This window comes from Pyxicephalus adspersus, chromosome 3 (assembly GCF_032062135.1).
Source record: "Pyxicephalus adspersus chromosome 3, UCB_Pads_2.0, whole genome shotgun sequence".
NCBI classification, from domain to species: domain Eukaryota; kingdom Metazoa; phylum Chordata; class Amphibia; order Anura; family Pyxicephalidae; genus Pyxicephalus; species Pyxicephalus adspersus.
Window position 1 is genome coordinate 10,722,482 of NC_092860.1, and position 16,144 is coordinate 10,738,625.

The 16,144-nt window shown below is 44.3% G+C and overlaps 1 protein-coding gene across 6 annotated transcripts in view; it reads right to left on the reverse strand.

Annotated features, from left to right (window-relative positions):
- Window positions 1–16,144, reverse strand: part of ARHGAP44 (Rho GTPase activating protein 44) — a 53,064-nt gene that overhangs the window by 27,978 nt on the left and 8,942 nt on the right. For all 6 annotated transcript variants that reach the window (XM_072403571.1, XM_072403567.1, XM_072403570.1 and 3 more), the window contains exons 2-6: window positions 7,255–7,294; window positions 6,355–6,459; window positions 4,594–4,670; window positions 3,942–4,053; window positions 3,564–3,640 (exon numbers count right to left, since the gene is read on the reverse strand). In XM_072403571.1, coding sequence (XP_072259672.1) covers window positions 3,564–3,640; window positions 3,942–4,053; window positions 4,594–4,670; window positions 6,355–6,459; window positions 7,255–7,294 — 411 coding nt within the window. The remainder of the gene's footprint in view (window positions 1–3,563; window positions 3,641–3,941; window positions 4,054–4,593; window positions 4,671–6,354; window positions 6,460–7,254; window positions 7,295–16,144) is intronic.

The window sequence follows — 16,144 nt, forward strand, 5'->3', positions numbered from 1 at the left end:
CCATTCCCAGCTTCATTTATATATAAACCATAGAAATATAATTGTTCTGTAAAAATCAATGGAGTTTCCTTTGATTTGCTGACAATCTTACCCATTGTCCACCCAATCCCTAGAATCTCTTATCAGCTACAACAGATTACACGGTTACATATTTGAACAGAATATTACATTTATTTAATTATACAGAGCTGTCAAGAGAAACTCACTGATGATGAGCTAATGAGCACACAAGGTTAAAAAATGCAAATATGTGACCCCTTATTACTCCTTAGTTAATACCATTTAGCCCTAATTAACTCTTTGCCCCCATACCCATTATAACCTGTTGATCTTTTTAAGCTTTCATATTTTAATTGCTATATTTTTCATTCAATACATCTTTTTTTTTATATAAGTCAGTGTCTCACAGTATTGTCTAAACTGATTATTCCCAGGCAAAACCCCATTACTGCTTGGCTCCGTTTCCAAGCTAAGCTGGTATCCGGCACACTTCCTCCTCCACCCTGCCTTCTTCCTATAGTGCCATCCTTTCCTTGGGTAAATGGCACACCTGACCATCCACATGATCTAAAAGAAAATGTGATCCACCAGACCAGACCATTTTTCCATTGCTCCATCGTCCATTTGTAGGACATTGGACATGGCTGGACGGATTCCCCTAGAACCACCTTATTGATACCGAGGATCCCATTGCAACATTTTTTTGATTGCATAGAAAATACAAGAAGGTTTGCAAAAACAAATTGCAATACACCCCCAAAAATAATTAATATAGGCATTAGTAATTTATAGGTCATAGCTCAAATGTAAAAATCTGGACCAGAAGATGTAAGGATTACAAAGGAAATGACTCAATTTCCCTACAGTCTTATTCTTCTCTATGCTTACAGATTGTGGTGCAGAGCTGATCAATCAGTGTAGCAAACCACCAATATCTGTCACCTGAAGCCCTATGACACCTCTTCTGGGAATTCTGATGCAAAGACAGATTGTACATAAGTAACAAATGCATTTTGAAGCTGCTATGGGAAATCTGGGACAAAGCAGAACGCAAACACCCAGACAGGTAAACGGGCATTCGATCTAATCCAAACTTTATGCGCCAGAGGTGGAACAATTCTTTAATTTCCATTTTATTGTCTATAAAAACAATTAGCGATGTGACATTTCCTTCACACCCCCATAATGACTCTTCCTTTGTTTTCTGTGGTTGTCTGTGCAGATTATTCGCCTATTTCTTTACTCAATCCTAAACGACGTTCGTGTTCCTTCCGAGCCGCTGACTCATTCCAGCAGCAGAGAGAATCAATAGATCAAATCTGCTTCATTTTCTGCAAAGCTCTGGAGACAGCGATTCTGAGTCACACGCTGTTGACTGTCTAACCGCACAGCTAATGATGGATTCACAGACATGGTTCTGACCAGGGGGATGCAACAGAATTACCCTACATTGGCAGTGTGCAAGCCATGGCTTCCCTACCTGGCACTGCACAAAGCCAACAAGCTCCAAATTGCTCCTAAAATGGAGAAATGCAAAATATTTGCACAACAAATCTGGTATCCGAAAACTAAATGTAGTATATTGTGCCACCATCATGGGGACAGGTCATGAGTTTAATTCTTAGATCAAATGAATTTTTATATTGCACCCTTGATCTTTATATTCAATTGTTGATGCCCTAGTTACATCCCTATTCAAAAATGGTGCAAAGTCAACTGAAACCGGACTGACTTTCACGAGTCAACTGAAATCGGACTGACTTTCACGTTGTTACATACAACATGTTCTGTTTTTTCTGTACAACATGTTCTGTTAGTAAGAGTAACAGGTTATAGGCTCCTCAGTGGCAGCGACCAAAGTGCAACTTCAGGAATATGGCAAAACCACACAAATGCAGGATCCCTATACAGAATATATAAATACACTCAAAGGACATTTGTGGTGATATACAATGATCAGCCATGGACTCCACAAGACCTCTGAAAGTGTCCTGTGGTATCCAGCACCAAGAAGTTAGCAGAAGATTCTTAAAGTTCCACTACCTCTGCCGGAATGCCTTTTCCCCATAGTGCCATCTCTTTCTTGGGTAAATGGCACACTTGGTCATCTGTGTGATCCAAAAGAAAATGTGATCCACCAGACCAGGCCAACTTCTTCTATTGCTCCATAGTCCAACTGTAGGCACTTTGTACAAGGATGGCATTAGGTTTTTGAGCAATTTGTAACCCCTCCAGGCTATCCTGTAGACCCTTTGCCATTCTGGTGCACATGACCCTGTTGATGGTTCACCAGTTGTCCTTCCTCGGTCCATATCCACTACTGCAAACCGAAAACACACAACCTTCCAATTTGGAGATGTTCTGACCCATCGTCCAGGCATAACATTTTTCCTGTTTCCAACACATCACTGTCTGTCAAATATATAACTCTGACCCAATTTGCCAGGGGCCATTGTAACCAGATCACCAATGTTATTCACTTCCCCTGCCAGTGGTTCTAATGTTTAGGCTGATCAATGTAAATGTGCATTCACATTTTAAAGGCTAAACTGTCAACTAATGAGATATTACATGACCCCCACCCTTCCTCCCTGCTCAATGGGTCTTGATGAGCCTTTACAAAGCCCTTCTAATGTATTATCGCTGGGTCAAATGTCACATGACAACATTTTGTCTCCTCATTTACACTTGGAATGAATGCGAATGAAACACAGCTGTGCTCCAACCAGCTACCCACTCACAGCAGGAAGGCGAATGTTAACTCAACATTCAGCAGATGATATAATATCACAAGTGGCTTCATAAAATGTAATATGTGCTAATTAAACAAAAGAAATTATAAAAGAAAAATTGCCTAGCAGATACACAGCCTACCTGGTCAGTTCCTCCAGAAGTTGCTACGGGTTCCTTGAGCAATTTGTGTATCTCAGGTCAGTTTACTGGACACCAATGGCCTTTTTGGCTATCTGTAAGGATGGCATTTATCCCAATGGCCAGCAATGTAATAGGCATGCTTCCCACTGACCACACTAATATACTGTAAACTGTGGATATAGTAATGATAGGAGGGGTTCCCTGAAGACCTGTAAGTTATTTTAAGGGTTACCCCATGTTAAAAAGGTCGAGAAACACTGGTCTATATTCTGCTGCTAAAATCCCAATTGCTCCCAATTACCCCAAGCTGTGGTAAAACCACCCTGCCCAGGATTTAGGAATGTGTTCCTAATCTTCAGTAGATATTCTATTGCGTTGATATGGAGCCCCTAGGAGTCATTGGATGACCCATTACCCAGACTACTTCATCAAACGGTGAACGGAGCTGTTCCAACCAGGGTCCGTCTCCAAAAAACACCCTTACACACCATCACGTTTCTCCTTGCCAAAGATGCTTCTTCTAGTTTCCCTTGCAGCATTGGTTTAATCTCCTGCACCATCAGTCAAGATCAGGTATTGTCGATACATAGCCAACGAGGCCAACCCACACCATGTCCATTTTTGCCATTCTTATAAGAATTGCATAGCTGCCCAAAGAAAGAATCCTCTGGAGAAGCCTGTGGTCTCACCTCGCTCTAGAAGAATCCATATCCAGGACTAATTTGGCTAAGTGCTTCCTCTGTTTTTGAATGTTGGGAATCTCCACCTGAAATAATAGAAAAAAGAAGATCCGTCATGATGCACCAAGGCTTAGTGGGGTCAGTTTAGTGCTGTAACAATCATATAAATATATAAAAGAACACAATATATAGGAAACTGAAAAGTATGGTGATGCCCCATAATCTAAAGGGCCAATTAGAGCCACAAACAAATATGAGTCATCATATTGTACCTTTCCCACCAACTTCAATGCATTTTACACAATTAAGCCTAAGTAAAAAACGTTCCAATTTCATACTCCCTAATCTCATATTACAGCAAGGACCTTCTTTTCTCCTCTCTTTTACCTCTGCAAGGACGAACAATGGTTCCACCACATCTCTTTCCACTTCCTGTTCAAAGTGGATGAGCTCCTGTGCTAGTTTGTCCTCTGCCTCCCCACACAGCTTTAGCATCTTCCTACAAAAAGACAAAATGGGAACAAATAGGGAGCTTCAGACAAACCACTGAAATTTAAAACACATGATGGGCTTAAACTGTCAAAACAATGTCATTCGGATCAGTCTTGATTTATCTGTGCCAAGCTTTATCCTGCACCAAAGTGGCTACTGAACCTTTCCTACTGTCTCTAATTGACAAGGTCTGTGATCATAAAGTTGCATAAATGGAGGCTGGTCTAAGCTTGACTTGATATGAGAAAGTCAATATTTGCATATGCATTCACCTGCCGGTATCTCTGGATCATTTTCATATTCAGATCACACAGAAGTCAATCTTTTTGATATGAAAGTTTTGCATGAAAATAGCCTGACTTTGTAAAAACTTCCTTTTCAAAGGTTTTTTCATTTTTAATGGATTGGGGAAATCTCCCTAATATGACAAGCACGTGAAAAAACCTGAGACCATTCTGGCTTCTGATTTGGTTTACTGGATAGATGACCCCTATAAAATATTTCGCCACCCAAAAACTTGAACTCCAGAGGAATACAACAAACTCACCCGAGCAAGGAATCATCTCCCAGTACCGCGGAGCCTTCCATGAGACATTGCGCCAGGGTAATTAGAGGCAACTTTTTCTAAAAAGAGGAAAAAAAACACAGGGAATGATTTAATAACGGAATACTGAGGATATGAAAAACTTCAACAATCCATTGTAGCTTGCAGCAACCACACCTACGATCGAGGGGCATTTGCCAAACAATTCTGGGAAAGGTTTCCTAGCTGGTAGCTTGATCTTCCTGAAGACAAGGCTGAATCTGTAAAGGTTAATATCAGCCACCATATAGAAGTTCCATACAGTCACCATAAACTAGCACACAGATTCTCAACCAGGGTTCCTCCAGATGATGCTAGGCGTTCCTTGAGAAATATGCGCCTCTCAGGTCAGGTTAAGTGACGCCAATGATCTTTTTGGCTATCTGTAAGGGTGACATTCTTCCAAATGGCCAGCAATGTAAGAAGAATTCTTCCCAATGACAACCACACCACACAGAGATCTGTGGATATATTAAATATAGCAGGGGTTTCCCCGTGTAAAAAAAATTCTCAACACTGTAGTAGTGGATAGGCTAGGTACATGCTGCCCTGTATGAGGTACTTCTCAAAACAGCCAATAGAAGGAAACCATGGGTAACATTCACACTGGACTAGAGAAAATAGACTATTATGGGGGGACCTGGGTGATCCAATGAACTAGGAATGGATTTCCTAAAATTATTTTCTATTATTTGGCAATGTTATCAATTCTGGACCAGATCCATTCCAGGTTCCCTGGATCACCAAGGCTCACTTTTGACAGTCTCCAGTCTTGGAAACTCTTCATAAATCAGGGCCATTGTAGACAATTGCCCTCTGCCAACCTTATGGTCACAGTTTGGTAAAGACCCTTTTCTGTTACCTATTACTGTACCCCTGTGTACAAAGCTGGATCCATAAACACATGGCTTGACCAGTTGGGTGCTGAGGAACTTGGGCGCCCTGCATAGAGCCCTGGTCCAACCCTACTGAACACCTTTGGAATGAATTGGAATGGTGAGCCAGGTCTTGTCATCCAACATCAGTACCAGTCCCCACAAATGGGGGCAAATTCTCAGAAGACACCATCCAAATTTTGAGCAAAGCCTTCCCAGAAGGAGGATGGAGGATGATGTAGCCACAAGCAGTCAACAGCATATAAATGCCCAACGGCTTTGGAATGGAATATCCAATATGGTCAGAAACATTTGGCTGCATAGTATTCACAGATTTAAAAAAATGCCTTGAAAACATCACAAAATCAAACATCAAACATCACAAAATGCACTCTCCCCGATATACACACAGCTGTTTCTGCTTGGCTACACACTGTGCAGAAAGAATAAATGTCAATTCTGAAACTCTCCATTCCATATATTCTTTATTGTGCCCTGAAAACATGTTTCCATTTCAGAGAAATTCTTTGTGATGTTCCAGGTCTATTTAATAAGACAAGCAGCGACATGCAATAACCCCTATCAACCAATCACAATGCATAATTCACTGATCTGATTTCCGTACCCTAAAATCTGATTGGGTGTCCGCAGTATGAACGTCATCACCGACCTTACATACGTAATTGCTAAATGATCCCATGTGTATGCCGTCATCCTGACAGCCTCAAGTCACTGCAATTACCCCAAGAAATATTAGGAGACAAATGAAGGGGGGTATGGAATTTGTAACAGCAGACAATCAAAGAGCAGATAAAATTCTTACAATGAACTATTAGAAATATGATCTTACCGATCGTTTGTCGGTGTCGGTCCCCTGCTGGCCTTGTAAACATGCTGTCAGCTTTTTGTGGGTGCTGTGAGTGACTTGCTTCACCAGCTCCAGTCGTTTTTCCACCTGTGGGGAAAAAAAAAGTGAATAAACCTGATGGGCTTTGGTTTCACTTACAGAAATAGTTGAAGAGGGAGGGACCCCAATATTTTTTAGCAAAATTAAATAATAGGCATATTACTAAAGAACAGGTAAAGTCCAGGTTTCCTGCCTAAATAACTCAATACATACACGATAGGGCTAAACATCTGTGGTCATCTGACCATCCTTCCTATGTGAGCTTGTTGGACAGACATTCCATAACCACGGCCATTCACATAGAGTTTACCCCTCTTTCTGTTCCCCACCCATGGCCATTAATATGATTTGACCACCACTATATGACTTTAAATACCCTCTACCTCTCTGGGAAGGCTTTCCATAAAGTTTTGGGAGATGTCTGTGAGAATTTGCCCGTTGGTGAGGTCAGGTGCGGATGTTGGATGAGAAGACTTGGCTCACCCTTACAGTTCATCCCAAAGGTGTTCAGTAGGGTTGAGGTCAGAGCTCTGTGCAGGACACTCGAGTTCCTCCACACCAAACTGGTTACCCCATATGGAGCTAGCTTTGTATACCGGGGCACAGTTATGGGGGAACTGTAAAGGGTTTTCACGATATGGCTGGAGGTGTGCAATGGTCTAAAATGTATTTGTATGGTAGAGAATTACCAGGACCCTTCACTGGGGACATCTGAACTGATGATTGGAAGAGGGTTCACATACTTATGGCCATAGAGTATATTTCTTTTATTTTAATAATATTATTCAAAGTTATTAACTTTATCACCAATATCATTATCATCTATCACAGTGGATCACTTGCCTGCAATAGATCTTCACTCAGGACCTCAGTCTTCTCTGCCCTGAAAGGAAAATTCAAAAAGTTAATAAAAGTATAAAGAGGATAAGACATGCAAAAAAAATTACAAAAAATTAAGGGGTCAGTTTAGGTGTAACCAACAGTTGTCAATAGATAAACATCTATGGAAAATATTGTTATAGAACTTTCTAACTGAGCAGAGAGGGGAGGATACTGATGGAGGACATTCCTAATACCACCCAACAGAGGGAGCAGAGCTGGGGGGGGGGGGGGGGTACTGAGGGAGGACATTCCCAATACCACCCCAACAGAGGGAGCAGACAGGGGATGATACTAATGGAGGACATTCCCAGTATCACCCCAACAAAGGGAGCAGAGAAGGGGATGATACTAATGGAGGACATTCCCAGTATCACCCCAACAGAGGGAGCAGAGAGGGGAGGATACTGATGGGGGGCATTCCTAATACCACCCCAACAGAGGGAGCAAAACTGGGGGGGGGGATACTGATACTTAGTGAGGCTTCTGGAACACGGCCTTCCTCCTTGCCCCCTTCAGCTGTCAGAGGAGAAATTGATTTCTTTTGGAGCTTCCAAGGTGGGACCTACCAGACAGAATTCCCATTTCTAATTTTGGGGGCCATTATAAAGCTGCCACAGAGTAACATTATTATAATGGTCTTGTGGGCGGGCAGAGACACAAACTTCTGGAGGAAAGTCACCAAAACTCCCCAAAAATAAGAAATCTCCAAGCACACCCACAACTAATATACAAAATGGACTTTGTGAGATGAACAGGAAAGAATGTCCTTCCAGCAATTGTTCCAGGAGAGGGGTTTGGAAACGGAGGAAAATCTCATCTGTTCACACCGCATTAATATACAATAGTCCATCTACCCTGAAGAGCTGGACCATAGCAAGGACTGCTGTGAGCGCCGAGCCACGACTACAGAACTGTCCGCAGCAACAAATCAATTTGTCCAGGAAGCACCTGAACTGACCTTATAACAACTTATAATAACTTTATAGAGCCCCAATGACTCAAACAGTCAGGACCATCTGGAAGAAATAGGAAGTTCAGGATCTGTGCAGAAAAACTACTCAGCATGTCAGAGCTATCAATGGGGGAGGTACAGACCCAGCAATGTTACCTGGGGGAGGTACAGACCCAGTGCCCCTCCCTCTAGGAACAGCACAAGCCAAAAACTTCTCTCTCTTAGAGCCAGCACAGAGCCCAGGTGCACCTCCTTTCAAGCCCAAAAACAGTAATCAGTACTGCTCCCTTCCCCAGATGTTTCCCCTCTTTAGGGTCAGTAGGGATCCAGCTCTCCTCTTCCTGGGGTCACCACATATTCAGAACTCCTTCCTCCAGAGCTGGCACAGACTCCATTTGCTCCAGAGTCAGCAGATATTCAGAACTCCTCCTCCTTCAGGATCGGCACAGACCACCACTACTTCCCGCAGGACTAGAAGATCCTGGAACCCTTCCATCCAGGGTGGGCACAGACCCAGCAACCCACCCCCCTGGGCACAGACCCAGCACCCCACCCCCCTGGGGACAGACCCAGCACCCCCCTACCCCCCAGGCCCAAAGCAGACTCTGCTCCCTTCCTCACAGCCAGTACAGATCCAGCTCTCCTTTATAGTTAAACACAAATCTTGCATTTCTTCCTCCAGGGCCGGCACAGACTCCAGAGCTCCTCCCCCACAGAACAGGAAATATCCCACAGAACTGCTAGGTCTAAGACAGGCACTCTTCCCTCCAGGACCAGTGAAGACCACAGAGCTCCTACCTCCAGGGTCAGCACTATATCCAGCACTCTTTCCTCTAGGGTCAGGACAAACCCAGCACAAAGCCAGCACTCCTCCCTCCAGGGCAAACATACCCCCTAGGGCTTCTCCCTAAAGCCCTGGAACAGGCCTCAGCACTCCTTCCTCCAGAGCTAGGACAGACCCAGAACCCATTCTTCTTGGGTCGGCACAGACCCACCACTCTTCCTTCCAGGGCCAGCACAAACCCTAGAACCTCTCCCTCCAGGGCTGACCTACACCCTAGGGCTCCTCCATAAAGGTAGAGAACAGAGACAGCACAGACCCCAGCACTCCTACCTCTGGAGCTAGGACAGACCCAAAACCCCTTCTTCCTGGGTCAGCACAAATCCAGAACTCCTTCCCCCAGGGTTCACATACACCCCAGGGCTCCTCCCTAAGTGACCTGGACAGACCCAGAATTCCTTCCTCCTGGGCTGCCACACACCGTAGAGCTCCTCTCTACAGGGCCAGAACAGATGCCAACAAATCCTCTCCCTGGGCCGAGCCCAGCACTCCTCCCTATGGGGTTGGCATACACCCTAGGGCTCCTCCCTAAAGGATCAGGACAGACCCAGCTCTCCTCCCTCTAGGGCCGGCTTTACAGTCCGTTAAAGACCTTCTCCTCATGTGACCAGGTTTGAGTACAGATACAGGCCAGTCTTATTCAAGTTCTGGGAGGGAAGCACATGCCCCCTTTACCAGACAACATAAACAGCGCCCTCTCTGTTGGAGTTGGGAGTCCTTCTGACTTTTTTTTAACACAAATATATTTATTATGACCGCATTACAAGAAAAAAAAAATGAAAAAACATTTTCTTAAAATTAAACTTGAATACAAAATGTGCAGATTTGGCATATCGCACCCTGTGAGCGCAGCCATCACACAGCCTGTGAATGGAATCATAAGCTGGCCAGGGTCAGTCATGTAGAGGAGCCCCATCCTCCCGGAGACCCCAGGGCCCTGGCCTAGTGCAACTATTTAAAAATCCTGCCACGGCCGGTAATTAGAACAGATTATGAAATATCAGCGCTTCGCCGTGGGAGCTGGGGTAATTCCTCTAGCAGCGGAGGGAGCTGCGGGCGGTTCCATATCACACTCTGCCACGCTTTTTATGAACGTCTAAGTGGGAAGGCAAGCTAGAAAAAAAAAATGATGTCTTCCCCTGGGGACATGGCGAGCGCTAGACATACAGACACACAAAGAGAGACAAAAACCTGCGCGTCCCTGAGATGGATAGGAAGCCTGAGCACGCATGCACAAATGTCCCCTGCCCTGAGGGGGGAGCAAAGTGTATTGGTTTATTTTCTGAGAAGTCTCAGGCATCAAGCTTGGTGTACGGCAGAAATCATGGTGCCTGGACTGTCCTTGGTGTTCACAAATGTCTGGCACAGATCAGTCATTAATATGTCACCTACATGAAAAGTCCTTGTTTAGGCACTTCCTGTTAGGGTGACAACGCTGTAGCCCTGTCACACTCATGCGTTGTCACCCGTTCCCTTGACCTGTTGTCAAGGGAAGGAATTTTATTTAAAAAATGACCATGATTCTGATACACAAAGCAATCCAAATGTTATCATTCACAGTCCCCGGGCTATCCTAAAATCCGCGGCATGAGATGCAGCACAATGACAACCTGTCCCCCTCGCTTAGTTTCGCACAGAGCTGCAGCCGCCCCCTTTTCCCAGAATGCCCGGTTCTCCTGCGGGCACACAGCGAGGAGCCCCCCCACCCCCTTTACATGGCGCAGGCTCTGCCTTCACGGCCGTCCGCGCTGATTGAATGTGACAGCAGAGGCTCGGAAGGATCATTTACTGTGATTGCGAAGGAAGGCGGCAGAATTTCCTCCTACGTGTGCACACAAATATCAGAGAAAGGGGGAAGGGGGGCGCTCCGCACCGATTAATGCAAAAATATTCCAACGCTTGTTTCCCTGTTGGGAAAAAAAACCCAATTTGGATTAAATTTAGAAAAGAAGCTGCTTTGAAATTTACAAATGGATCTTTACAAAATTCAAAAAATGTAATTTCATGGACAGGCAGTATAGGTACCCAAGTCCTGTCTTTATATTAGCTTCCTGAAATTCCCTGTGCAGCACCGGGACAGAGAGGGAGGGGTCAATTACTTAACCAATCAGAACTCACTTAATCTTCATGCTATGCAATTGCCTATTAGGTAATATTTAATTTATTACCAAGAGTAGCGATTGCAACACCTGCATTGACAATGCAATTGCCTGCTTTTCATTCCAGAAAGCCAGCACCAACTTTGTTCAGACATCAAAGATCACATCTACTTCCTGAGCGGAGAAGCATGGACAAAAATGATACAAATATAAAAATTCTGGTGATATAAAGTACAATGCTGCAGCGAGCCTTGGGGAACATTTCCTCCTGCCTGCAGCAGACTGATTACATCATTTCAGCCTGGGAAAAGTCACTGATTGAAAGTCAAGGACAGCATTTTATTATTGGTGGAGCTTTGTTTTAAAAAGTAATACTGTTGCTGCATATTGTAACATTTTACTCATGCAGACTTGGTGATGTTTATAGGTCCAGGGGGAGCAGAAGGTTGATCTCACAATAGTCCTGCTGCTCCATCATCTTCCAATCATGGGCCGTTGTTTAAAGTCCAAAGCAGAACTACCAATGGATTGTCCCATTACTTCCCTTCCACCTATAGATAGAACTTCCAGCTTGACATTTTCACCGAAACAGGGTTCTGGATCCGGTTCTAAGCAATAAATACTGTTGGCCACTTGGCGGAGCGCTAGTTCTTCCTCCAGCTCCAGGGGCAATAAAGAAACCCCAGGAGCCAAACCAACCTTCAACCCAAAAGCAGACCCAACACAGTCATGTGTTTCCATAGTAGGACTGCAGGTGGGTGGTGCAGTAGGCAGAGGTAAGTGCATCTATGTAATACCCCATGCCAAAGAATAAACTTTAATGGCAGAATCATCACGCATTGTTTTAATGAAACCTGAAAATATAAAAATGATATTTTAGGCCTTTATGAGATTTTAGTGATTGGGTTTAAAAACATAAAATTGGAGCAAGCTGTAGAATATTCCTTTGATATCCATACACATGTAGATATATTCTGATGGTGGCGAAGGCAGGTCATGTGACAGTCTGGGTTCCCACTCTCTGGAAATGACACAAAGCACCCAGCCAAAATACAGCAAATGAACTTCAATTAATTACTGGGCGAAATCGCAGCCAAGCATTTTCATGGCAGCTCCCCGACTAATTACCCGGCCCCGGAGCTGAGCGTTTTGTTGCTGGGAGTGTTTATTTCTGAATGTCTTTTTGTAATAAGCAGAAGCGGCTGGAATACGGAGCGTGTTAGAGGAGACACCCAAACAAAGGCGGCGACAATATGAAAAGGTTTGTTTGTTGTCTGAACAGAGCCAATCAAGTCGCTAGAGACCGGTGACATCATGGAAATGATCGAGAACGCAGCCAATGCAAATGCTAGAGATCAGTGACATCACTGATTCAGAACACAGCCAATCAGATTGGTAGAGATCAGTGACATCACTAAAAAGATCCACAATGCAGCCAATCCAATCACTGGAGACCAGAGACATCACTCAGAGGATCCATAATGCAGCCAATCCAATCAATGGAGACTGATGACATCACTAAGAGGATCCACAAGGCAGCCAATCCAATCACCGGAGACCAGTAACATCACTAGGAGGATTCACAATGCAGCCAATCCAATCACTGGAGACCGGTGACATCACTAAGAGGATTCACAATGCAGCCAATCCAATCACCAAAGACCGGTGACATCACTAGGAGGATCCACAATGCAGCCAATCCAATCACTGGAGACCGGTGACATCACTAGGAAGACCTACATGGCAGCCAATCCAATCACTAGAGATCAGTGACATTACAAAGATGATATAAAGCGCAAGCAATGCAACTGTTAGAGACCTCATAGACATAACCAAGAAGCCAGCCAATCCGATTGCTAGAAATCAGAGATATCATGAGATCCAAAATTCAGCCAATGGGATCCTTAGAGACCAGTGACATCATCGCAATGATCCAGAAGACTGCCAATCCAATAGTTAGAGACCAGTGACATCACTAAGATGACCCAGAATGCAGCACACCCTCTCACACATTTCTGCTAAATATTGGGCTGGTCGGAGTCATCTTTTATATTCAGTTTGATATTTTAATTAGATATAATTGCATTAAGTCAAGGCCGCCCTCTCCCCCGCCCCCCAGGAAACCTCAGATGGGATCCATTGTCTGATTTTCCATGTGATTTGCCAGGCCATGCAGAAAACACACAGCTGTGTTCTGACTGCTATGCCAAGTAAGCAAAAACCGCAGCACCAGCGCTGTCAGTATTAATGCGAAGACGCATGTGATGACATTCTCCCTTCACCGCCAGAGGATTACAATGAAAAAAAAAAAAAAACATTAGCGCCTCTAACTGCTCACCAATAAGATAGAACGCTAGAAATCCCAATATGGGGGTCACTATAATTTAAACAATACGTTTTATTTTATTTATTATTTTTATTTCATTTTCAATTCATTTCCCCATCTCAGTGCTCTGGCTTCTTTCAGTCACTTCCTGTCTACATGCATTGCTCCAGCATCAGCTGCGCATCAGCTGCGCATCAGCTGCGCATCAGCTGCACATCAGCTGCACATCAGCTGCACATCATCCTGCACGGGTTTCCTTATAAGGACAAAAATACATGTGGGCGGTACCAAGGGTGGTCTGTATGCAAATATATGCAGTCTAGGAATGCCCACTGACCCACATCTATTATATTTGCATTTCTCCTCCCATGACCCATCATCTGCGTGTGTTGTATAGAGAAGTGCAGAGGTTTAATGATGACATCACGAGGACTAAAATAAAGTTACCTAATGGATTTTAAAAAATTAGCATATTAATGAGCAAGTAATCTAAATATAAGAAGATTTAAAATCAGCTTTACAGATTCAATGAGAATTTAGAAAATCGACTTACATGAACTTGAAATACAATTTTTATAATCAGCTTTATGGAAAAAAAATGAAGGACAGAAATGACATAAAACTTTTTTTTATGCAGACCGAACTGGCCATTCAAAAACATTCTACAGGCAGTAAAGTCAGTAAAGCACTGATATTAATTCCATCCTAAAAAAGTTTTTTGTTTTTGTTTTTTTAAATACTCAAGGCCTGTGCACGCCTCTCATTGGCTGTCATAAAAAAGTGACATCACTGCCTCAATGCAGCGGAGTGAGCGGAGGTTGTCCCTGGGTCTGGAGGCCGGCCGCAGCTATTGTCAGGTTACCTGGCCGGCCAACAAAGAACTCAACCAATGGCATGGGTAGCCAAACGCAAGTTTTTACATAAGAGGTGCGCCTTAAAGAATGCATCAGTCATGGTAAGCAGAGAAGCATGGATCAGGATGACAGATGTCTAGCTTTTATACGATATGATTTATAGTGATGCTTCTGATATTGCAATTCAGACAGCTTCACTTTAAAGTGGACCTGTCACCAGATATATTTTTATGTTATGTCTCAGTTCAACACTTCCGGGTACTTACTGCCTCTCACAGTGCTCACATGACCCTGGCAAAGCCTTCATCCCAGAAAGATGGTGCCATACTTATTCAGGCATCATCCATGGTCACCCTCTATGTCCTGACTCTATGTCTGTACATTTCCTGGCTGCGTTCACCAACCTCTGGCACAGATGTAACCTCACACCTTGTGATTGGATACAGTTTTACAATGTTCCAGTCTCATCATTGGAGGGGGTAGGAGACATGCTTCCTTTGCATGCAGCAGACTGATAAAATCATCCAGGTCCCCGAAGCGGAGCTCAATAATGGCTATATTCAGCAACATGGCAGGAATTTATTCATGGTGGTGTCAGTATTATTTTGGATGATGGTCAGCAGTTGATGGCATTCCCCTTGCACTCAGAGCCTCTCCGGGGACCTGGAACCACAACCCCGATGCTGCACGGTTAGAGGGCTGATTACCTCCCTGCCACTCTGTAGCTTTTATTGGCAGACGCATGAAGAAGTGACCTTGCCAATCTGCGTCACTCGGTGCTACCTGGGTACCACCTGGTGCCATGGCATCCATCCTCCGACTCATGGCGGCCACAGAAGCCTCCAGCGTGGTATCCATGGTGACCAGAGGAGGGAGGCTGAAGGGGGGGTGAGGGAGTCTGAGCTGCATGCATGAGACCGAAAAGGGGAACAAAGACCTGCAACGGTAAAGATGGAGTCATCATCATGGAAAATGGGGGGAGGCGATGCGGGTATGGGGGGGCATCTGCAGGTAGCTCGCTGAAAGACAAATATAGGCGATGAGGGGAGCAAAGAAGGTGGCGGAGGTAGGTAATCATAGATCTGATGGAGGGAGGACAGAATAAATGAATGTCAGGGGAGGAGGGTGAATGTGTAATTTAACCCCTTGCATGCCTTAAAGCCAAAAACCTGCATCTGATGTGTCTGCCTTGTTCCAGCACAGAAATGTCAAAAAAACAAAAATATATAAAACGTTTTTACGGTCCAACATGGCGGAGGAGCATTGAAAGGTTAAACCAGGGTCAGATGGGCTCGGGCACCATTGGGGCAATCACCCTGCTATGGTTTTCTAAAAAGGCTCCTGGACTTCGGGGTGTTCACAAGGACAATGATGGGATGGGGGGGGGGTTGGCATCACATAGAATCACATGACATCAGGCAGGTGGCATATTGTTCCACATGACATCAGCTTGGTGTCACATTGTACCACGTGGCATCAGCTGGGCATCACATAGTCACATGGTATCAGGTCTGTGTCACATTGTACCACGTGGCATCACATCATGGCATGTTCCCAATAAACTCACACAAGGCAATCAATCTTAATACATTCCTCTCCACTATGCAGCTCTGTGATTTGAAGCTGTTATTTGCACTCAGGGGCTGGAAGGCAGCGTGTGTTCTTTATGTCACCTAATAAGTAAAAATCAAGCTACACTCATACTATGACCACAGAAAGCCAAGTGACAGGTCACTGTCCCCACCCAAAAGCATTCTGGGTAAAGACAAACAAATTTGG